The sequence below is a fragment of the Dendrobates tinctorius genome, unplaced genomic scaffold (assembly GCF_039654945.1).
Source record: "Dendrobates tinctorius isolate UK_male_01 unplaced genomic scaffold, ASM3965494v1 ptg000004l, whole genome shotgun sequence".
Classification (NCBI taxonomy): Eukaryota; Metazoa; Chordata; class Amphibia; order Anura; family Dendrobatidae; genus Dendrobates; species Dendrobates tinctorius.
The window spans coordinates 10,453,685-10,478,170 of record NW_027361672.1 but is presented as its reverse complement, the minus strand read 5'-3'; the positions used below and the strand labels follow the sequence as shown (position 1 = coordinate 10,478,170).

Below are 24,486 nucleotides of genomic sequence, written 5' to 3'. Positions count from 1 at the left end.
CTGGCTTAGAGTCCAGCTTCTTAGTCCTTTAGTTCAGGCTCTTAGTTCGAACACACATCCAGTTGACGTTTCTGCTGGCATCAGCGGGCCCCTGACCGCAGTCATTACACCACTGAATGATAACCAATAGCAGTTATCACCTTCACAGGGGGACGTGTGATAAAAAGTGGACCTAATGACTTGTGTGTATTATTGAAGGGTATTGGTGGGCAGTCTTGAGTTTTTTCAATTATTGAAAATGGATTTATGTCTTTTTACATCAATTAAGGAATTTGCTTCTAAGACCTTGTGGGGGCATCACAACATATTACCAGACCCCAATCAGAGTGCAATAAAACTTTCATTCCTTATCTATGAACTGGTCTAACACGTCACTTGTCTTATCTATTACATTTTTTCTGTGCTGTGTTGTGAATAAATATGTGTATCTTCAGATTTTGTATTAGTCAGTGCCTGATGAAGAGACCTGAGTAGTCTCGAAAGCTTGCAATTTGTTACCATCTTTTCAGTTAGCCATTAAAAGGTATCAACCACTGAGGACTCTCAATTCTAAATATTTTTCTATAATAATATTATAAATTTTAGTATTTTTTAGATTTTGGTAATTATAGTAGTTTTTTTCTATCCATTTCTCTATAAGCCAGTGCTTCATATAACTATCCTACATACTTTTAAAAATGCATACATACATTGTGACATGTGAAACCATACATTAGTACGTTTTTTTGGTATACTAGATATTTTATATGACCTCAATTTTCTCATCTACATTACTTGCTTTTCCATAATATATAATGAGTTTTGGAATTTCAAAACGAACAATATGTATATGACCTTGTACTATTTTTTCTTTCTCCATCGACACAAGTGACAACTTGACTATGAGGAATAAAGCTGGCATAGTTGGTGAACAAACACAATTGTTTTTGGGTACAGTAATGTGCAACTGTATCCCCCGAGGTGGCTGTGTACATAAACCAGTATGAATGTTGTTTCATGCAAATAAGCCAAATGGGAACTGAGAAATAGCAACAATCACTATCCAAAAACTCAGAACAGTCCCCAGGCAGAGAGCAGCCACTTGTGATGACTTATGTATTCATCTGCTCTGACCTGATCAGATTGATGTGCAGTTTAATACTACATTTGTGCCAGTGCAATGTGGGTTGAAATATTATACGTCCCCAACAATGGCAGCTAGAGGTGGTGCAATCAGATTTGCAGGACCGGATCCAGCATTCACGTCAATATTATCTATGGCTGCCTGACGTGAACCCTGCAATCCGACTCATACCTGCAGGCATCTGTGGTTCTTTTGAATAGCTGGCCTGGCACGACATCAGATGTGTATCATGCCGCAACGATGACGTTGCACCAGACCTGCTAATCAAAAGAGAAGCCAAGAATGCCATCTGGTAAAAGGCAATTTGCAGGGGTTCCATCCAACTGCCACAAATTACTTATTTGGCTGCCGGACCCTAGTTTTGCAAATTGATTTGTAATATCTGTTGTGGCAACGTGGTTTAAAATTGCTACATTCAGCAACTTTGTTAAAGGGGTGGTATATACACGATTAGGCCGGGGTCAGACTTGCAAGAAACTCGGACGAGTCTCGAACGTCAATACCTGCCACTTCCACCGGCACTCGAATCGGAGCGTTCAGCTGCATAGAAATTCACGCAGCTGAACGCTCCAATAAGAGTGCAGGCGGCAGTGCCAGGTATTGACGTTTGAGACTCCGAGTTTCTCGGAAGTCTGACCCCGGCCTTAAGCAGCAAACAGTTCTTCAAGTAGAAGAAGTAAAATTGGGCAAACATACAGATCAGAGTAACTTTGGCAAGGACTACCGTGTATTTTGATTACTAAATGACTGTGTTAGAGTATCTTTAAAATGGCAGGTCTTTTGGGATGTTCCTGGTGAGCATGGGTTAGCATTAGTGATGATTGAATGCGTTATCTGAGCATGGTTGGGTATTATCCGAGTATCTTGGGCGTGCTCAAATAATATGTTTGAGTCTCCGCGGCTGCATGATCCATGACTATTAGACAGCCGCAACGCATGCGGGGATTGCCTAACAGCCACAAAACATGCAGCCGCAGGGACTCAGAACATTATTCGAGCACGCCCAAGATATTCTTAACACCCAAGCATTCTCAGATAACATGTTATTCGAACACGTTCGCTCATCACTAGTTATTACCTATTGAAGTTGGTCCAAGAAAGGACATCTGGTGAATTGGCAACAAGGCCATGGGTGCCAAAGACTCATCTAGACTTCTTGGCTGAGAGAATAATGCCATTCTTAGACTTTTATGGAATAGCCACAGCATACTTAATAAATGTCTGTTAGATACAGGAACCATAACTGTCATTTTTACAAACATGAGAACTTCCATTGCAAATATTAATTGGAGGGGTTGATGGAGACCTCTTTGATATGCTGTTATATAAGTTGAAAATAGCCATAGGTCCATCAACTTCAACCTTCCTCCATCAATTATAAATGCATTATCTATGAAAATTAAAGTACTGGGTCCCATGCATCTTTTCAGATATATTAGCCAAAGTCTATTGAAAGTGCGTCTACTCCGCCGATTCTAGATTGCCGACTTAATTGAATGGATCACTAAGCGTTGAGTAAACTATGCAACCTGTTATGAAAGGGTCACCGAGGAGGATAGCAGGCCCAGGCTAAGCCACAGAAAACCAGAGAGGTTGGTAACTAAGCGGATTGCAGACCCCCTGATCCTATCCACACAACTAGCAGTAGCCGTGCAGCATACCTACGATGATCCTAGATGCCTAGATTTCCCTCTAAAGCAAGAAAGGGGAAATCTAAACTGCTCCGGAGCAGACCCCAAAGGAATAGATAGCCCCCAAACATATATTGTCGGTGAGACAAGATGAAAACACAAACATAGGCAGGAAAATAGACTGAGCAAATGATGGGGCCCACACTGACTAGACAGGACAGGAAAGGAAAGACACTGTCTGCAATCACGCAAAAAACCCTGCAAAAAATCCAACACGTCTGATGCACAAAAAACACTGAAGTCGCACGACTTCGCCCCCGCTATATCAGCACTCTGGTATATTCTGAATGCAAAGCAAAAAGAGACCAATATAACAGGGGACAAAACAAACTGGCACAAGCAGAAACATATGGGCGGTGATTCAACACAGCCCAAGCCGGAGCTGGCTGAACTGTACAAAGCAGAGATAGACAAAACCAGATCAAATGCAAACAGAATAGCAAATGAACCCCTTAGCTGAGCCATGCAGTGACAGAGCAGGAGACATCAGACCTCAGAAGGCACAGGAAGAAAATCACCAGCAGGGATAGAGGGAGTTAGCTGTCTTAAATCCCAATCTGAAACCCCAGATCTCCAATCGTCATCCTCGTTGTCAGGTGGCCAGCCTCTGTCAATCAGATCAGCTCCATTACCTCCAGTAACCACCAGAGGGAGCCAAGAAAGAGAACTCGCAAGCCGTCTATCAATCTGACCGGCTCCACTACCTTCAGTAATAACCAGAGGGAGACCAGAAAGAGAATTCACAACAGCAACCATCATTATATATTTGCATAGAGGCGTATTGGTGTCAGAGTCTCCTGATTTATTAAAGAGGTTCTCTGAAAATATATAAAAAAAGAAAATGTCTATGAATAAATTTCTAAATATATTTAATTAGCTAATCATATCTGTTTTGTGTAGGGAGGTAATAGCTATAGTTCAGTAAAATAGCCTGGTAATACTGACAGCTGTCCACGAATGTTAATAGGACAGGAGCCTGTGAGCAAGTGCAATAGGAAGCTCCGCTGCTGTGACCTGGAGAATCCTACTGCACAAGCTCACAAGCTCCTGTCCTATCATTCTAGGTTTCTGTCCGTGTAACAAGGCTATATTACTGTACCATAGCAGCAGCCATTTTAATAAATACTATATTACCTAGCTAAACAAAACAAATGTGATTTGCTAATTAAAAGTATTTATGATTATTATGTATGTGAATATTCATAATTAAAATTTTCCTTCTTTCTTTTTTTTTATTCCCTGAGAGCCCCTTTTAAGAGATGAACACAACTCTTAATGAATCAGCAGTGAATCAGCAAGTGGCTTGCGCCTCGTCATAAATCTTAGTCCTTTAAAGGGAACCTGTCAGCAGTTTTGGCCGATACGAGTTATGGCCATTACCCTTCAGGGCTGATATACAGCATTCTATAATGCTGTATATCTGCCCCCAACCCGACCTGTAAGAGAAGAAAAATATCTTTTATTATACTCATCTGCGGGGCTGTCCGGTCCAACGGGTGTCGCTCTTCTTGGTCCGGCGCGTCCCATCTTCTTGCGATGCCGTCCTCCTGCTTGCTTCATGTGGATGACGCGTCCCTTCATCATCGACACAGTCTGTTCGGCATCACGCTCCAGCGCAGCCATACTTATCTACCTGTTGAGGGCAGAGCAAAGTCCTTCAGTGCGCAGGCGCTGGGCCTCTCTGACCTTTCATGGCACCTGCGCACTGTAGTACTTTGCTCTGCCCTCAACAGGGTGATGCCGAGCAGACTGCGTGGATGATGCAGGGACGCGTCATCCACACGAACCAAGAAGGAGGACTGCATTTCAAGAAGATGGGAGGCGCCATACCAAGAAGAGCAACACTCCTCTGACCGGACCGCCTCGCAGGTGAGTATAATAAAACTTATTTTTCTTCTCTTACAGGTTGGGTTGGGGGCAGATTATAGAATGCTGTATATCAGCCCTGAAAGGTGGTGGTTGTAACTCATGTCGGCCAAAACCGATAACAGATTCCCTTTAAGGAAATAGAGTAAGATTTCTGCAGTAAGGAACACTACAGTTCATCATATATTAGACAATCGGTGGAGACACGCTGCCATCCTGCAGAGCTGGACACAACTGGTGTGGAAATGCCAAAAGTCGCTAACTTTTTCAATGCGATTTAAAAGAAGTAAAAGAAAGGCCTAATACTGTGTAAATAATGTGTATTACTTGGAAACTACACAGTGGATGCAGCGGCGGACATGTTATTGGTGCAACCTGTGTGTCCCCAAGGGGCTCATTGGGTAGGGGGCCCATTTGTGCCTCCAAAGCAGGTGCAATTTTGCATTTTTAGGAACTCTTGGGCTGCAAAGGACCCATTTATTGTTCTTGCACTGGGGGCCTTTTTTTGTCAGCGACTGGATAAAATTGCTGAGTTGTAATATACAGCGGTTTTAAACAGAACCATCCATTGGTGACAATATACTGAGGACCATATCCATCTTCTCCTTTTTTCACATCCTACATGGCCTCCATTGTCTGTAGATTTTGCTGTCATGATGACGTTGCTGCGTGATGTGGCCGTGTTTTTCATAAATGGACGATCATCAGTGGGGAATATATTGCAAATTTGGATAACACCATTGCATATTACATTGTTACTGTGTTTGTTGCTAACTTTTTAGCTAGTGAATTATTTACATTTCTAAAACCCGTAATCCGAGTAAGCATAAGTCATATGTCATTGAAATTACTGCATAAACTAATACTTATTTTGGCCAGTGATTTTGTAATTTGTCTTGTAACCAGAGGTGAGCTGTCTATTAGCTTTAAAGGGAAAACTAGTAGATGTGGAGCCTTTTACGGATCACTGGGTCACAATATTCCGGCTAGGTGAGTTCAGGTCTGTGCTTCTTTCTTTTGGCTGAGGTCCATTCCTCCTTTTTATTCCCTTGCCTTTGTCTTGGGGAGTGTTTTTGCAGCTCATCAGAACACCTGACATACCATTGAGCACTTGACATGATTTGGATAGGACCATGTGGTATTTAATTTAGCAGAGTATTAGTTGCTGGTGGCGCAATGTATCCATTACAGCAATTCGCCTCCTACTATGCCTTTCCATTGTTTTAGTTATTTGGGTGTGTGCACGTTGTCTGCATAGTAAATTTGTGTTGTACATTTCAGTACTGCACAATATTCTCTACAATAGGAATCACTGTATATACAATGGTCAGCTATATATATTATATTTACAATAAACAACATATATAAACTATCCACAGGATAAGTAATAAATGTATGATCGCTGGGGACTGACTACTGAGACTTCCACTGATCACAAGATCTGGATCCCAAAATTAATTGTGTTAATGCAGCATTGGTCATGATGTGCAACCACTTATCCATAATGATCTATAACTCCAGTACACATGGAATGGACAGTTAAAGGGGTTTTCCACTGCAGGGCAAACTTTTGGCAGGCAGTACAACGTGCCAGAATACTAACAGTGTGAAATATGAACACTGTTAGGATTCAGCTCTGCTAAACAGTTCTAGATGTCATCATGGGATCCCAAGTTTGGATACTAGTGGTCCCATGCCGACTAGTTTCTCTTACACTTTTGTCAAAAGATTATTTGTGGTCAAGTGATGACTGCTCAAAATGGCTTGCTGAGAACATTGAAAAAATTAGAAGAGAACTGCAAGTGCCATATTTGCAGTCATGTGACGACTACTCCATCTGTCTAGCGGAGCCAAATACTAACGGTGTGTAGATGATTGAGAAGATTGGGAGAAGAGGATGACTGCCGGTATCGAAATGACATACTTATGGTCACATGAGGACCGATCAAACTGGCTGATTTAGGCCAGATGCCTCCTTGCTTTGGTAGTTAGTCCACTGCTGCTAATAGTAGTGACCTAACAGCGCAGAAAAGACAGGCTCATGGATGTGGCAAAAGGCAGGGAATAATGAGGATGTTCCATGAACTAGCCAGGTATCAGCCCACCCTAGGTGCACTTACACTAGTTTTATTCATAGAGTGGGGTAGCACAGCACTTAATAATTGAAGTCAGGTTTTTCATATAGTTCATTTGCCACAGGTGTATAAAGTTTAGCACCTAGTCATGTATTCTGACTTTACTAACATTGGGAAGGAATGAGATATTCTAAATAGCCTACTGAACTTGAGCGTGATACTGCACTAGGACGTCACCTTGTGTTCAGACGCATAGTGCAAAATAGTTGTCAATGCACCTATCACTCATAAACTGCAGAGTTCCAAACCTCTGACATTAAAGGGAGCCTCCAATGTTAAAAAAACGACTATTACACTGCAGATATGGGGTTAATCTGCAGGTTAATATCGTTCTGAAGCTGTCCAACTGCCACGCCGAGAGCCCGGCTGCTGGGAAGGAATGTATTCCTCCCAGCAGGCTTTCATTCATAGAGGTGCAGCCAGTACGTCTTTAGTCACCGCTCAGTACTTAGCGGAGGCTGTAACCACGCTGCGGCACTGATAGCCAGCTCAGCAGTGCATTGGTACAGAGCTGCTTGTCAGTCAGTGCCATGGCGTGGTTACAGCCTCCGCTTACTATATACCGGCGACTGAAGCCACGCTGGCCGAAATCATATGATTAAAAGCTGGAGGTTGCCAGGAGGATTAAAGTTAATATCTCCCGGCAGCGGTGACCTCAGTGCAGCGGCCACACAGCTTTGCAACGCAGTTAACCTGCAAATCAACCCCATATCTGCAGATTAATAGCGTTTTTTGACTTGACAGATTCTCTTTAAGATCAGCACAAAAACTGTGCACTGTGAGCATGCTAGCCTTATATCACCAAGCACAATTTCAGCTGTGAAATAGAATGGTATAAATCATGCCACCACTGGACCCAAGTGCGCTTCAGCTTGAGGTTACAAAGTGATGACCGAACATTCTCCTTCAGGATTTTTTGGTACACAGCAGAATTCATGGCTCCATTTACCATAGCAAGTTTTCCAGGTCCTGAAGCAGCAAAACAACCCCAGACCATCACACTACAACCACCATATTTTACTGTTGGTATGATGTTTCTTTTCTGAAATGGTGTGTTACTTTTACGCCAGATATAATGGGACACACACCTTCCAAAATGTTCAACTTTTGTCTTGTCAGTCAACAGAGTATGCTCCCAAAATTCTTGGGCATCATCAAGAAGTTTTCTGGCAAAACTAAGATGAGCATTTATGTTCTTATTGCTCAGCAATGGTTTTCGTCTTTGAACTTTGCCATGCAGGCCATTTTTGTCTTGTCGCTTTCTTATGGTGGAGTCATGAACACTGACCTTAACTGAGGCAAGTGAGGCATGCAGTTCTTTGGTTGTGAGGTGCGTTCGCAGCCCGGGGTCCACCGTGCAGAGGTGGTAAACTGCTGCTTAGTAATGGCGGATGTATATAGTGGTATACAAAAGGTCACACGCGAGTTAACATCACCCGGTGTGAACAGGAGCGGACTCTGTTTTGTCACAGAGCCGCAGTACTGCAGAACGTAAATGCCGGAGTCTGTTAGAACTCACAGAGCTCGGCAAGGGGGCGCACAGAATGTGGTCACAGAACTCTGCCCCAAGGACACGGGGTCACAGTCCCTCTAGACCTTCTGTACACGTGGTGTCGCACCTGCGGACACCACTATAAACGCCGACTATGGTGGAGTGTCGAGCACGTGCACCGTGGCGTGTGGACACTGATTCCAGTCTCTGACTCTGCCTCTACTTACACCTAGACCTGGGCGCTTAACAGACTAGTCTGCACAACACATGCGTACCAAGGGTAGGGGTTTCTTAATGAGTCATTCACCAGAGACATTCATACATGCATACAACACTCACTCCACATGGTCTAATCTTTGTCTATATTAGTGCATGGCCGAGCGGCCATGCAAACCTTTTATAGCAGCGTCCTTCCGGGACCTTCCTGACCTTCCTGATGGTCCAATCCGAGCTGGAGAAGGACCTGAGCATGTGACCTCCGATCTCCAATGAGAGATCGTCCCACGGACATGCTCAGTGGACCGAAAGGAGGACTTAGTCCCTGGAGTAGCTCGCTGCTGACCAGCATGCGTTGCTATAGCTGGACCAGACCAGAGGTGGCAGCAGCAACCAAACCTACAGAGCTGGTCTGAGCAGGGCGCCGGGATCGCCGAGTCTGCTGAGCAGCCTCCTCTGCGGCTGGAGAGGAATGGGAGACTGCTGGATGCAAGGCTTGGGATTCCTGCTGTGCAGTGACAGGAACCTGATGCCTAACATTATCTTTGTCTAATATTTAAATTTATTTGCTGATCAGAAATATTTAAGTGTGACAAACATGCAAAAGAATAAGAAATCAGGAAGGGGCAAACACTTTTCACACAACTGTATGTGAAGGCCCCTTTACATTTAGCGATGCACCAGCGATCTGACCCGGTCAGGATCACTGGTGCATCGCTAAATGATCGCTAGTGAGCTGTCACACAGGCAGACCTCACAGCGATGCAGCAGCGACGCAGCGCACGATACTCACCTTTCACACACAGCGATCCTGACGTCCTCCCGCCCGACTCCACGTGTCGCTCGTCGGCGCCAGCAGGAAGCCCAGCAGGAAGCGCGCGCCGAGAAATTGAGCCGGACATTCTCGCGCGATCAGCGATGGACAGCGGGGGAGCCGGTCAGAGGTAAGTATCACACATAGCGATATCGCTATAACGTCACAAAATCGATGACGTTATAGCGATATCGCTAGCGATATCGCTATGTGCAAAACGCCCTTGAGAACAGTTTAGGGAAGCAACTTTTCTGTTGAAATAACCAAGAAAGGTCAATAAAGGCAATGATGGGTGAGATTATTGTGGAAGAACTTGACTGGCTCAGACAGAATCCTGATCCCATCCCCTTAGAACTCTTTTTTTAGCTGATTAGAATTGGAGATTATGAGCCAGGGCTCTTACTCCAACATCAGTGTCTTACCTCACAAATGATCTGGGTAAATAGGTATCCCCACAGACACTCTAAAATCCTATAGAAAGCCTTCATAAAAGAGTGGAAGCTGTTATTGCTACAAAGGGGAATCTACCTTCATATTAATGCTATAAAAGCTCCTGTAGGTGTGATGTGTAGGCCTCCTAATAATTTTGCCCATATAGTGTACAGCCTTATTTGGACAAAGACTTAAAGCTGATTTTCTCACAGTCGCATATCCATTTGCAGCCGGAAAGGTGTATGTGAATGTTACCCTACCCCCAGCTATTTGATCACTTTGATGACCCTAGAGCTGTTGACAGCTTCCCTTTAAAGGTTATTGTATCGTAAACCCACATCAACGAACAGTCTTTTAAGATGGGAGAGTCATCACCCCCCCCCCCCTGAAACGCGGTATTCCCAGGGGGCAGTTTCTCAGACTTAGGAGGAACTGCTCCGACTGGAGTGATTTTGAGGAACAATCAGGTGATTTATGGGGTAGGTTCAGGGACAGGGGTTACCCCATCAATACTATTCAGCCAGCTTACAATCTGGCCAGACGGACAAGGAGATCATCTTTATTGGTCCCGAGAGAGAAGAAAAATTCTGACAGCCTTGTTAGGTTGATAGGTACGTTTGATGATCAGTCAGGGAGAGTAATGGAGATTTTGAAGAAACACTGGGCTATTCTCAGGACCGATCGGGATATTAGAGAGATAATTCCTTCTAGACCTTCAGTGACCTATAGGAGGGGCAAATCCATTAGAGACATGGTGGTTAAGAGTCATCTTGAACCTCAGAAGAAGGAGGGAACATGGTTAACAAACAGGCAGGTTGGAACGTTCAGATGCGGACACTGTAGTTTTTGCAAGTTTGTTATACCTTCGAAAACCTTTACCAGTGCCTACACGAAAAGGACATACAAGATGAATTCATTTGCGAATTGCAAAACTGCAGGGGTTGTTTACTTATGCAAATGTTCCTGTCCCCGAGACTATGTGGGCAAAACCAAACGTGAGCTCAGCATACGTATTGGTGAACATTTGGGTGATATCAGACATAAGAGAGATACACCATTAGCACGCTATGTCAACTTGGTTCATGGTGGGGACGAGAAGCAGATTGGTTTCTGTGTTATTGAGAGAGTTCAGATCCTGGCAAGACAGGGGGATTGGGACAAGAAAATCCTACAACGTGAGACACGTTGGATTTTCTGGCTTGAATCACAAAGCCCTAATGGCTTAAATGAGCAGTTGAATTTTACTAGCTTTCTATAAGATGGTACTTGATGAATCCAGCATGCTATTTTTCTTGTGTGCTTATTGTGTTATTTTTCATTTATTTCTTTTTTGGATACATAGAGGTCTTTTGAGTGCTCTGTTAGGATGACTAATGCTCTACCCATAAGGAATATCTTTATATATTTTTCCTTTTTATTGGAGATGTCCTGGAATTTCCTTATTGAGTTATTATTGTTCGTAATGACGTATGATTTCAACATTATATCCTGCAGCGATTATCTATTATTATGAGCTGCTACTTGGATCTATCTTATGTTGTGATATAATCTGGGTGATGCAGGACGCGATGTATAGGAAACGCAAGTTCCGGGGTGTGGGTCTGGAGGTGACGCCGCATGTTTAGATAGGAAGCAGGATGGTGTCCATCATAATTCTTCCCCACTATGTGTGAGCACTGCGGAAGTGACGTTGCCGGTGTCTCATGCTTCTGAATCCCTCCAATGGGAGTATTGTTTACACCACGTGTGATTGCGGCGTGTCGCCGGAAGTGACGTCACAACTATAACGCGGTAAATATGAGCCTCAGAGACACGGAAAAGACGCCGCACACTGCACTGATCTTTCGGCCAGAGGGGATGGAATCCCCTTTCCTTCTTTGCCCCTGATGAACCCTCAGCATCTAGGAGGGGGAAACGCGTCGGGCTGGGCCTCATATCTTCTGATGGCTGATAAGTATTTTCATAACGCTGACAGACCTATTGTTTGATGGTTGGCAAAATGTTTCTGTATTAGGGCAACCTGGCAATCAGGGATTGTTTTTTGTTGCCACCATTGTTTATATGTAGGACTATTATGTCCATTATTTAAGCGTTGTGTATATTATTTTTATGCCACTAATCTTTATCTGGTGGATAATTCTGGCGGTTATGTAACCTGAGGTGCTTGGATTGTGCATCTCTGTGGCTGCACCTCTTACTGTATACGTTTTTTCTTTTTCCCTTTTTTTTGGGGGGGGCTATATCAGGTCTGTCATTTTGCAGCATAAGCCTTTTTTATTACGAGATAAGTCATTATAAGCTGCTATATATCAGTATTTTTTACTACGAGATATTATCTGGGATGGATTAGTTACCCATGATCTTAGTACGAGATAAGTTAAACATCTTCAGAGACGTTATACAGTCTCTCCACCAGGGGTTTTTTCGGGTGGTTACTGTGTGTTTGTGTTTTTCTGTGTATCCTCGTCGTGGACTAGGGTCTTGTAGGGTGTATTAGGGTCACCGACATTGAGCGAGGGCGCCACTATCGTCTACAACTAGGGTGCCAACCTCCGCGGCTAGGCAGGGATTGCCAGGGCCCACTAGGGCGAGTTTAGTGACCTGGAGTATCTATTACTATTTTTGTCTGGTGTCTGTTTGAATATTACCCTAGTCCTTATGCACTGGGATTGTCCAGATTTTAAACATTGATTAAAAGTGAAGTTTTAGGGATCATTTTTTCTGTTGCTACCTTGGTTTCTCGTCTATAATTGATCACCTAGTCAACGAATAGGTGATGGTCAAAGATGAGCAAAAAGATTCGCACTACCGTGGTCTGGTGTCCACCTTGGTACTTCTCGGCAGCCTGACCAGGGCAGTGCGACTTTCCTTTGTCAGGAATGAATCGCTAGCATCTTTTGCGCCTCTTGTGATTACTAAGTCCCCATGATGTCGCAGGGACCTAGTATGTAGATGAGGCACCCATAATGCCAGCATCCAAGTGCCGGTCGAAGGTTTTCCATTGCCTTGGTTCAGCTACCACAAAGTACTGAAGTGGTAGGTGCACAAGGCTAGTATGAATCCTTTTGCTCATCTCTAGTGATAATTATCAGATTAGTGTGCGTACTGCTGGAACCTTGAACAATTACTAAAACAGGAAAATGGTGCCCCAAGTTCTTCTGTGTGGTCAGGTATAGTTGAATAGAATGGCGGGTTGACAGGTTGTGCGTGTATTCCTCCACTCCTTTTTAACCATGGAAATGGTGGACACAAGTTCCCTGTTCTGACCATGGTAATGTTCTGAATTGTTGGTCCCACACTGAGCTACTAAACATTACCTATCCTTTGGATAAATGGTCATTTATGTATGTAGGTTGAAAGGTCCCTTTTATATATAGTTTAGAGCCAACTTGAAACTTTAGTTTTTCAGGCTTTTTATATCTTGGTTAATGATGTTACTTCAGTTTCTACGATGTTGTCCCAGGTTTCCATCACGATTTTGTACGCTATAAAACTGACTATATTGTTGTTTTGGGGCTCAAGTGAGAAGCTTTTGAAATGTTGTTTTGGCAGAATCTTTTCAGTGCAGAATTCCTAATTAGCTTTAAAGGATCAACAAGTGGTTTCAACTTGTCCAGGCATGCTAACTCCAAAGGCTGGTCAAACATGCTAATGAACATTAACGTCTTCGAACAAAAGTTGCAATGGAAGTTACCGGTAACATTACTATTTATGTCCTCAGCTAGTGTATGTAGTCTAACCATCTTACTGTGCTATGTTTCTATGTGTTTCTGCAATTGGCTATGCACTCTTATTGGATGTCATTTTTATTACATTTCTATCATTCTAGAACAACTCGGATCAATCAATCAATCAACTGTAGTTTTGAGAATAACTCAAACTTGTAGCAGAGGTTTGACAGAGTGGGATTGCCGGGATTGTTGGTTGGGGTACTGAGTGCTGGGACCTGCACTGATCGGCAGAATAGGGGACCTTTGTCCCATTTAGAATGAGGCATCCATGCACCTGCTTGATCATCGCTCCGTTCAGTGCATATGGGATTATCACTAGACAACCCCTTTAATCTTTTAGGTATTTTGCCTCACAATTTGTACAGCCATGTCAAGATGAGAGAGAAAGGAAAGGAGAGGTATAAACACATGTGATACAATGTTAAAATAATGGTAATATAAGGGAGAGGGAGAAGGCCAGTGTCAGACTGAAGAACATTGGGCCCGCCAGAGGATTCTCCATTTCTCTGGTGGGCCAGTCTAACCCTGGAGAAGGCCCACTGAGCCTATAGCTAGCAGTTTCACATGTGGATGTAAGAGAAGGTAAAAAAAGAAAAGCAAAAAAATAAAGGAAAAAAATAATATTCCAAAAACACAAGCTGTTCAATTCTAAATACAAAGGTTCACAAACCTTTTAAAATAAAAAACATGTTAGCTCTAACTTTGTTCCTCCTTAAATGGATGTAATGCTGGCTAAGAATTATCGGTTAATTTAGAAGCCATCAATGAGCATGTTCTGGTGGGAGAATTTATACCTCTCAAGGGGCAGCCCAGTTGTGCAGCTGGGCATATAACCAGAACCTTTTCCTATCCTAGTAGGTTACTACAGCACGATTGTGGAACAATTCTGGAACCATTGGTTCGTCAGGGTTTTTCATCCAAACATCCAACTGCTCGATGAGTTCACATGACCAGAAGTACAACTCAAATTTCATGTTGTCTTTAATCAACTTGCTAGGAGCTGAGAATAATGATAAGATACATAAAGTTTTCTGTGAGAATGGGCTCACTGATGAATTCTCAGGGTTGATGGAATAGTTTCAGATAAGTCCTTATTCAAATAGCTATATAGCTTCCCGAATCGCTGCATCGGTAACCTGGATTCCTGGAGCGCTCCTGATAATCAGCTGTTTGGCTCCGCAGCTGCATGTGTGGCGGCTGTGTGACAGTCACAACACATGCATGGAAAGCCCAACAAACAGGCTCTCCATACATGTGTTGTGACTGTCACACAGCCGCCACACATGCAGCTGCGGAGCCAAACAGCTGATATCGGGAGCAGTCCAGGAATCCAGGTTACCGATGCAGCGATTCGGGAAGCGCTATAGCTATTCGGATAGGCACTTATCCGAAGCTATTCAATCATCACTAGTTCTCTGTTAACTCACTCTGCAGCCAGCAATATACATCTTAAAACAGAGCCTAATTGATATAAATGATGCAAAATGTATTTCTAAAGGTGCTTTGACATGAAATTCTCATCAGATGTCGGTAACCATGCACCCAATTCACACTGGCAAAGAAATCAAAATCATAGATGTCCATAAATTATGTGTAATAATGAGAAATGACACAGGGAAAAATATTGAACATGCTTACTGAAATTTAATTACCATATTTTTCGGATTATAAGACGCACTTTTTTCCCCAAAAATTTTGGGAGAAAATGGAGGTGAATATACCTTACCGGCCGCGGTGGAGCAGGGTCCCAGGGTCGCTGCTGGAGGAGGCAAGAGTGGAGCGTTGCTGCAGGCCGCAGGCTGGGATGAGGGGGTGTTTCGTTGTGCGCTGCTGTGGGTGAAAATGGCTGCTTACTGGGGGTGGTGGCTGCGATGAAGCGGGGTCCCAGGGTCGCTGCTGGTGGAGGCAAGAGTGGCGCGTTGCTGCAGCCCGCAGGCTGGGATGAGAGGGTGTTCCGCTGCGGGTGAAAATGGCTGCGGTGCTCTGTGGTGCTGGGGGGGCTCCGCTGGCATTTTGTGAAAGCCCGGAGCCCCCCACATATCTATTACTGTGATGCGGAAGCCTCCTGGAAAATGGCTGCCGGGGGTGGTGCATGCTCAGATTGAGATCTCGGGAGACGAGATCTCGGCACCCGACATCTCGTTGCCAAGATCTCAATCTGAGCATGTGTCGCCCCCTCCGGTCATTTCCACGGAGGCCACCGCATCGCATTAATGGATGTGAAGGGGGGAAGCTCTGGGTTTTCACAAAATGCGGGGCCCCCGCACCACAGAGCACTGCAGCCATTTTCACCCGCAGCGGAACACCCCCTCATCCTAGCCTGCGGGCTGCAGCAACGTGCCACTCTTGCCTCCACCAGCAGCGACCCTGGGACCCCGCTTCATCGCAGCCACCACCCCCGGTAAGCAATAAGACGCATGGATTATTAGAGGCACCATTTTATTAAAAAAGGGTTTTTTTTCCTATTTTTCTACTCAAAATTTGGGGTGCATCTTATAATTCGGTGCATCTTATAATCCGCAAAATACGGTAATACTTCTTACAAAAGCCTTTGGTAATGATGACAGATTTAAGACACCTCCTGTATGGAGAAACTAGTCGCATGCATTGCTCAGGTGTGATTTTAGCCCATTCTTCCACACAAACTCTCCACAAATCCTGAAGGGGCCATGGGCACCTTCTATGAACTTTGAGGTTTAGTTCATTCCATAAATTTTCTATTGGATTCAGATCAGGTAATTGGCTGGGCCATTCTAGCAGCTGTGTTTTCTTTCTCTGAAACCAATTGAAAATTTCCTTGATGGCGTGTTTGGGAATCATTGTCTTGCTGAAATGTCCACCACATGTCTTCTTCATCATCCTCGTAGCTGGTAGCAGATTTCTTTCAATAATGTCTCCGTACATTTGACCATTCATCCTTCCTTCTTTTATATGAAGTTTGTCAGAGCCATATGCTGAAAAACAGCCCCACCCCATTATGTTCCCACCTCCAAACTTCACTGTTGGCATGGGGTGATATGCAGTGCCTTTTGGTCTACAAACATGGTGTGTATTATGGTATGCAAAGAGTTGTGTTTTGGTTTCATCTGACCAGACTTCATTCACAGGCTTCTCTGAATGTTGTTGAGTAAACAGTAAATGTGCTTGAACATGCTTTATGTTCAGAGAAAACAAAAAGCAAAAAACACAAATATCCTGAACTAAAAAGTAAAAAATATACTGCAAATAATGCATAAAGGTAATAATAATAAGGGTATTTAGTAAACATAATTTTGATCAAAATAATGTACAAGCCATCCCGCCACGTCACGGCAACCCTTGTGGGACAGTCCCTACTCTAGTATTTAAAACCTTTTCACTTGCCAAGTGGCGTAAATGTGAATAAGGGTCGATCAAAATTATGTTTACTAAATACCCTTATTATTATTATTACCTTTATGCATTATTTGCAGTATACTTTTTACTTTTTAGTTCAGGATATTTGTGTTTTTTGCTTTTTGTTTTCTCTGGTTAATGGTCATGTGTTAATATGCACTTACATTGTGCATACACATTAACTTACTTTTCTCAGTTCAGATTTGTGTTTTATTCATTTCATTGTGCATTCAGTGCATATAGGGGTGTGACCGCCCTCTTTCTGAGCTGGGAAAGCCATCCAGTCTGGCCTAAGCTGTTACTAGTGGTTCAGCCGCTCGACCCTTATTCACATTTACGCCACTTGTCAAGTGAAAAGGTTTTAAATACTAGAGTAGGGACTGTCCCACAAGGGTTGCCGTGACGTGGCGGGATGGCTTGTACATTATTTTGATCAAAATTATGTTTACTAAATACCCTTATTATTATTATTACCTTTATGCATTATTTGCAGTATATTTTTTACTTTTTAGTTCAGGATATTTGTGTTTTTTGCTTTTTGTTTTCTCTGGTTAATGGTCATGTGTTAATATGCACTTACATTGTGCATACACATTAACTTACTTTTCTCAGTTCAGATTTGTTTTTTATGCTTTATGTTCAGCAACAGAGTCTTGTGTATTGAGTGTGCATACAGGTCATGGAGGTTGAGTGCATTACTTATTGTTTTATTTTAATTAAATTTGTATCTGCTGATTCCATGTCTTTCTGTAGCTCTCCACAGGTGGTCTTTGGCTCTTGGACAACTTTTTTGAGAATTCTTTTCACTCACCTGTCTGAAATCTTGCATGGAGTACCTGGTTGTAGCTGGTTTATTGTGAAATTATGTTCTTTCCACTTTTGGATTATGGCCCTAACTGTGCCCACTGGAACATTCAGTACTTTAGGAATTCTTCTGTACCCAATGCCATCAGTATGCGTTGCAACAATAAGGTTGCAAAGGTTGTGAGACAGCTCAATGTTTTAACCCATCATAAGATCTTTTTGTGAGGCACCTTAATAATGAGACACCTTTTTATAGGCTATTAGTTGAACCAGCTGATATTGTTTTCACTAAGTGTCAGGATTGCTTTCTAATTACTGATAGATTTTAACTGGTGTGATGACTTTGCATGTTTTTTTGCTGCTCTTTCTTCATGTGTTCAATATTTTGTCCCTGTATCATTTTTCATTATTGCACATAATTTATGGACATCTATGGTTTGATTTCTTTGCCTGTGTGGATTGGATGGGCTGTTACAATATATTTACTTAGAAAATTGGTGATATGTTCAATACTTATGTCACCCGCTGTATGTTAAGATATTAATTAACACAGATTATTGGACCTAAAACAGAGTAGACATTAATGTCTAGATTTACCTCAGTGACTAATGGGTACCCGATGGCTTTTGAGCGTAAAGAAGACCTTTTTTCTTATAAAAAAATATCCACCATATGGTTCCAGATATATGGACCTTTTTATTTAGTGCTGTTTTTTATGGTCTTTAAATGGTAATTATGCAGAGAATCCTGTGAGCTACTCCCCCTTATAACGACCATAAAAAATAGCACTAAATATAAAGGTCTATATCTCTCGATCCTCATGGCAGTTTAAAAAATAACATAAAAAAACGGATTACTCAAGGGCACAGTGGGAATAATAGAAGAACAAATTAGCCACTGGTGACAGGTTGTCTTTAAATAATAGCTAGAAATTATGCAGACACATTTCCTGCCAGTACATTGATACCTATCCTATACACATTGCTGACCTCAGGTCGCAGTATTCCCGTAGTCTTACCAAACTACTACATCACTAATACAAGCACATAACTCATTATCAACCCCTTTAGGGTTTTTAGGAAAACAAGTTTATTTTTAACTTTGTGGGGTTAATCATTAGTTGGGACGTCATTGTGAGATTGATCACTTCTTTTTTTGAACATTCCAGAGCTCAAATTATCTGATCTGGCGCCTCTCGGTGACAATAGCTAATTGTAACCATGCCATTAATCATGATACTGAGAACACATGTGAAGTAGGTATATATGGGAACATTTGGAGTCAACACTGAAAACATTCAAGAAATCACAGTTAATAAAATACTTTAAAGCAAACCTGTTAGCAGGATTTTGCTAAAAAAACTACAAGCATTGTCAGGTTGGCGCTGTTAAACTGATTAACATGATTCCTGGTGTGAAGAAATCAGTCTTGTGGTTCTTGTGTAATGATAGAAGTTTACAGTTACTGATATGCCCGCGCTCCGGGGCGGGACTGTAGGCAGTCTTATCTTCCTGCTCTAATCCAGAGAAACCAAGGAAAGACCTGCTCATAGGCCATCCCAAAGCTACAAACATGTTCCTCATCACAGAGACAGACAGCCAGAGAGAGAAAGAGACACATAGAGAGAGACAGACTACAGCAGGAAGATAGGACTTTGCCTATAGTCCCGCCCCTGAGCATGAGCATCTCTTTAAACGGAAAACTTTTAACACTGATTACACAAGAACCACAAGACGGATTTCTTCACCCCCAGGTATCATTTTAATCATAATAACAGTGCCAACATGACAGTGTCTGTAGTTTACTTAGCAAAATCTTGCGGACAGGTTTGCTGAAAATAAAGATGGTTAGCATGTAGTGATGCATGTACCCCATTTTAGTATCCCTTGCTCAAAGTCAGTGACATCAGTGTTCTACTGTCACAGAATTGCAAATTATAGAAGTTGTAGCTAGTGTTGAGAGAGCATGCTCAGATAAGGTGTTATGCGATCATGCTTGGGTGCTAACCGAGTGTCTTTGGCGTGCTCGATAAATATAATCGAGTTCCTGCAGCTGTTCGACAGCCGCAACACATGCAAAGATTACAGGCAATCCCTGCATGTGTTGCAGCTGTCTAGCAGCCATGAGACGTGCAGGCGCGGGGACGCAAGCATATCTATCTAGCACGCCGAATAAACTCGGTTAGCACCTGAGCATGCTCAGATAAGACCTTTACGAGCCATTTCGCTCATCACTAGTTGTAACCTTGTTTCTATAGAGGCTGATGGGCATCATGGCATAATGACAGCGCATTTGGCATGTGGGATCGCAACCTTTCTGCATCATAAATGCGTCTATTGGCAGGAAAAGCTCTGCATAGAAAAAACATCATATCTGCAAGGAAGAAAGTAAGCAACATGTACATGAGGTTTCTGGAATATCATTCCCTTTGCTGGGACAGTAAAGTGTTGCGTTTTTTGTAGAAGACGTGATGTGACCATACCATTCCACAGCTCTAATGAAGATTGGACCTATGTGATCATCACACGACCAAGATAGATTTGTATCCACTGATTCAATTAGATTTTAAGAACTGAGAATTTGATACATAACCTTTATTAGAAAATTCTGTACTTTTTCATTATACGGTATCTGACCTTCAAGTGCAAAATACCTCCAATCCTGCAATGATATAAACTCTGCAGGACCGTAGTTAGCGCCTTTCTCTTGTACAGTAGATGTAATATGATTTCTAATTATATTAAAAGTTGTGTAATTGTGTTGTGTTATTTGTGAATATATTTTCTTTTATCTCTTCTGTGCCTTATAATATGGTTAAGTATATACTAATTGAGATCTTTTGTCATTTTGCTGTTCGCCAATAGTCCCCCACAGATGATGTAAGTATTGATGCTTTTCCGCAGCCAATGAAGCATCCAGATATTTCCAATAATTGGGGATAGTCCTTTTCTTAATGTGCAGTGATAGACAGATCGAGGCCTCTTTCACACGCACGATTTTTTTTCAGCCTTTTTAAGCTCTGAAAAAAAAATCAGGATTTTGAAACACTTTATTTTGTGATTTTTACGCTTTTTTTTCAGCTATTTTTTAGCAAAGAAAGTAGAATCCCCTCCCCCCAAAAAAAATAAATAGCAAAATGTCACAAACCCAGAGGAATCCTACAGTGTGTGTATGTAGACTTCTCAATAATTTACTCTTTTTGACCTGAAAAACACAACACAATTGAAAACACAAGCAATATGCTGTGTGTAAATCCAGATTTAAAGGGAAGCTGTCATTAAATGCACGCTGCCCGAACTTCAGCAGCATGCATGTATCAGAGCCGCTAATGTCTTTCTCTGAAACTCTCCGAAAATAGATTGAAGGGTTTTATAATCTGGCAAAAAAGACCTTTAAAAGTTGCAACATTTTAGTGCAAGGTAAGGTTGTGCTAACACTCTGCAACTTTTGTTTTTTTCAAAGTGGACGGAACTGGAGCAGGGGCTAATTCTAGATCAATTTTGGCATACCTTATGCCTAAAATCTTACTCCAGACCCACATCACTTGTAAGATGCACCCCATCATGGCCTGTACAATACCTGTCTTAGGGAATTGGGGCCGTAGACTGAAAACCTGGCCGGGAGCTGTAGAGTAAGACCTGACTAGTCCGGTGCAGTACCCACAATGCTTCAGTTTAATGGCAGATCTCTCTCTCTGTACACACATGGGACAGACCTGTCAATCAACTGGACTGGGTCAGGGGTAAGCCTGCCATGGGCAGCACTGGACTGGTCAGGTCTTTTCCTATTGTAGACGGATAAATTTTCAACCTGTTTTTGAACTCCACGTCTAAGATGCTGCCAGGCTCTTATTCATGCTGCTTGTAGATCAGGCAGCATGAATCTAATGACAGATTCCCTTTATGAGGTTGAGTGGTTTAGCTGTTCTCATTTTGCCATCTTTGTTGGCCAATCTAGGCCTTTCAAAACCACTTAAAGGTTATTGAGCCACATTTGTTACTATCCCTAATTATAGGATCTGCATGAGCTAAAGTAGCTATAGTATAGGTAAATATCTACTCTATATACTATATCTTCTCAAGTGCATCCATTTATAGTCCATAGATTTTATATAGAAGCATGGCGGTAACAAAATATATTCTCTGCTATTACCAATGTCATAATATTGAACATATATAGAAGTGTGGATTGGCAGGTACCAGTGTCGTAATGTGAGGTTGCCAGTGATCGGGGAAAAGCCAATATTTTGAGCTCACTAACTTGCGAACTGCTAGCTCTCCTAGAGTTCCTTACCCTAGTCCAGTATTGAACCTCTTGTCCTCAAATCATATGTATTATAGCTTAAAGCACCACTTCAGCGGGTTTTTTATTCAGTGCTGGAGTGGCGTTTTAAATCTAATCCTCCAGCCCCCGGTCACATACTTGCCCTCCGGCGTCTTCACAGTTTTTTCGGTGCTTCTCTGGTCCCCCTCGCCATCTTGTGACAGTAGCTTCTGACAGCCGGAAGTCAGGAGATACGTCGCACACTCTCAATATAAGCCTATGAGAGGCAGATCGAACCTCTCATAGACTTGTATTGTAAAGTGACCTCCGTGCCGCTCCATGAATCACTGGAGAGGAAGGCAGGTCGCTTTTCGCTGGAGATGGACTGGATCAACTGTGCAACCGAATCAAGGTGGCGGCAGATGAGTATAAGACAGGGTAGGGGACTTACATTTAAAGCACCACTCCAGCGGTGCAATAAAACAAAAAAAAATGCTGGAGTGGTGCTGTTAAGAAAATAATGAATTCTAGTTTGATCTATGATACTCTCTCTTTTTTTTTTTTTTGCTTAAATCGAACATGAAACTTGAAAAAAAATTAAGTTATACTTTGTTATAATATTGTTTCTTTTGAAAATGTTTTCACTATTATGATTGCTTTTATATTAATGTAATTATGTTATTGCTCTAAACCTAGCCCTATCACCAAACCTAGCTCTGTCCAAAGCCTAACCATAGCCATAACCTTAGGTAGGGTTGGAAAAAGTGTTAAAACATAGTAATGAATGAAGACCGTATTGAAATATGCAGAGTGCTTCAATGCTGCCTTCATTATTTAGCTGCTTATCTTCTATCACGGACGCTGTCTATGCAGAGCGCAGCAGGCGAGATGAGATTGTATTCAGCAGTAGCTTTCTGCATAGGCAGTGACCGAGATGACAGCTCATTTCTTTATACTGAGAACTTTGTCATCTCGGACGCTGTCTATGCAGAGCGCAGCAGGCGAGATGAGATTGTATTCAGCACTAGCTTTCTGCATAGACAGTAATTGAGATGACAGCTCATTTCTTTATACTGAGAACTTTGTCATCTCGGACGCTGTCTATGCAGAGCGCAGCAGGCGAGATGAGATTGTATTCAGCACTAGCTTTCTGCATAGGCAGTGACTGAGATGACAGCTCATTTCTTTATACTGAGAACTTTGTCATCTCGGACGCTGTCTATGCAGAGCGCAGCAGGCGAGAAGAGATTGTATTCAGCACTAGCTTTCTGCATAGACAGTAATTGAGATGACAGCTCATTTCTTTATACTGAGAACTTTGTCATCTCGGACGCTGTCTATGCAGAGCGCAGCAGGCGAGATGAGATTGTATTCAGCACTAGCTTTCTGCATAGACAGTAATTGAGATGACAGCTCATTTCTTTATACTGAGAACTTTGTCATCTCGGACGCTGTCTATGCAGAGCGCAGCAGGCGAGATGAGATTGTATTCAGCAGTAGCTTTCTGCATAGGCAGTGACCGAGATGACAGCTCATTTCTTTATACTGAGAACTTTGTCATCTCGGACGCTGTCTATGCAGAGCGCAGCAGGCGAGAAGAGATTGTATTCAGCACTAGCTTTCTGCATAGACAGTAATTGAGATGACAGCTCATTTCTTTATACTGAGAACTTTGTCATCTCGGACGCTGTCTATGCAGAGCGCAGCAGGCGAGATGAGATTGTATTCAGCAGTAGCTTTCTGCATAGGCAGTGACTGAGATGACAGCTCATTTCTTTATACTGAGAACTTTGTCATCTCGGACGCTGTCTATGCAGAGCGCAGCAGGCGAGATGAGATTGTATTCAGCACTAGCTTTCTGCATAGACAGTAATTGAGATGACAGCTCATTTCTTTATACTGAGAACTTTGTCATCTCGGACGCTGTCTATGCAGAGCGCAGCAGGCGAGATGAGATTGTATTCAGCAGTAGCTTTCTGCATAGGCAGTGACTGAGATGACAGCTCATTTCTTTATACTGAGAACTTTGTCATCTCGGACGCTGTCTATGCAGAGCGCAGCAGGCGAGATGAGATTGTATTCAGCACTAGCTTTCTGCATAGACAGTAATTGAGATGACAGCTCATTTCTTTATACTGAGAACTTTGTCATCTCGGACGCTGTCTATGCAGAGCGCAGCAGGCGAGATGAGATTGTATTCAGCAGTAGCTTTCTGCATAGGCAGTGACTGAGATGACAGTTCATTTCTTTATACTGAGAACTTTGTCATCTCGGACGCTGTCTATGCAGAGCGCAGCAGGCGAGATGAGATTGTATTCAGCACTAGCTTTCTGCATAGGCAGTAATTGAGATGGCAGCTCATTTCTTTATACTGAGAACTTTGTCATCTCGGACGCTGTCTATGCAGAGCGCAGCAGGCGAGATGAGATTGTATTCAGCAGTAGCTTTCTGCATAGGCAGTGACTGAGATGACAGCTCATTTCTTTATACTGAGAACTTTGTCATCTCGGACGCTGTCTATGCAGAGCGCAGCAGGCGAGATGA

At 42.7% G+C, this 24,486-nt stretch overlaps 1 protein-coding gene across 3 annotated transcripts in view; it reads left to right on the top strand.

Moving 5' to 3' along the window:
• Positions 1–24,486, top strand: part of DCDC2 (doublecortin domain containing 2) — a 249,578-nt gene that overhangs the window by 69,446 nt on the left and 155,646 nt on the right. For 2 of the 3 annotated variants that reach the window (XM_073566123.1, XM_073566121.1), the window contains exon 3: positions 20,544–20,558. The exons of the other annotated variant lie outside the window; for it this stretch is intronic. In XM_073566123.1, coding sequence (XP_073422224.1) covers positions 20,544–20,558 — 15 coding nt within the window. The remainder of the gene's footprint in view (positions 1–20,543; positions 20,559–24,486) is intronic. 3 annotated transcript variants of the gene reach the window in all.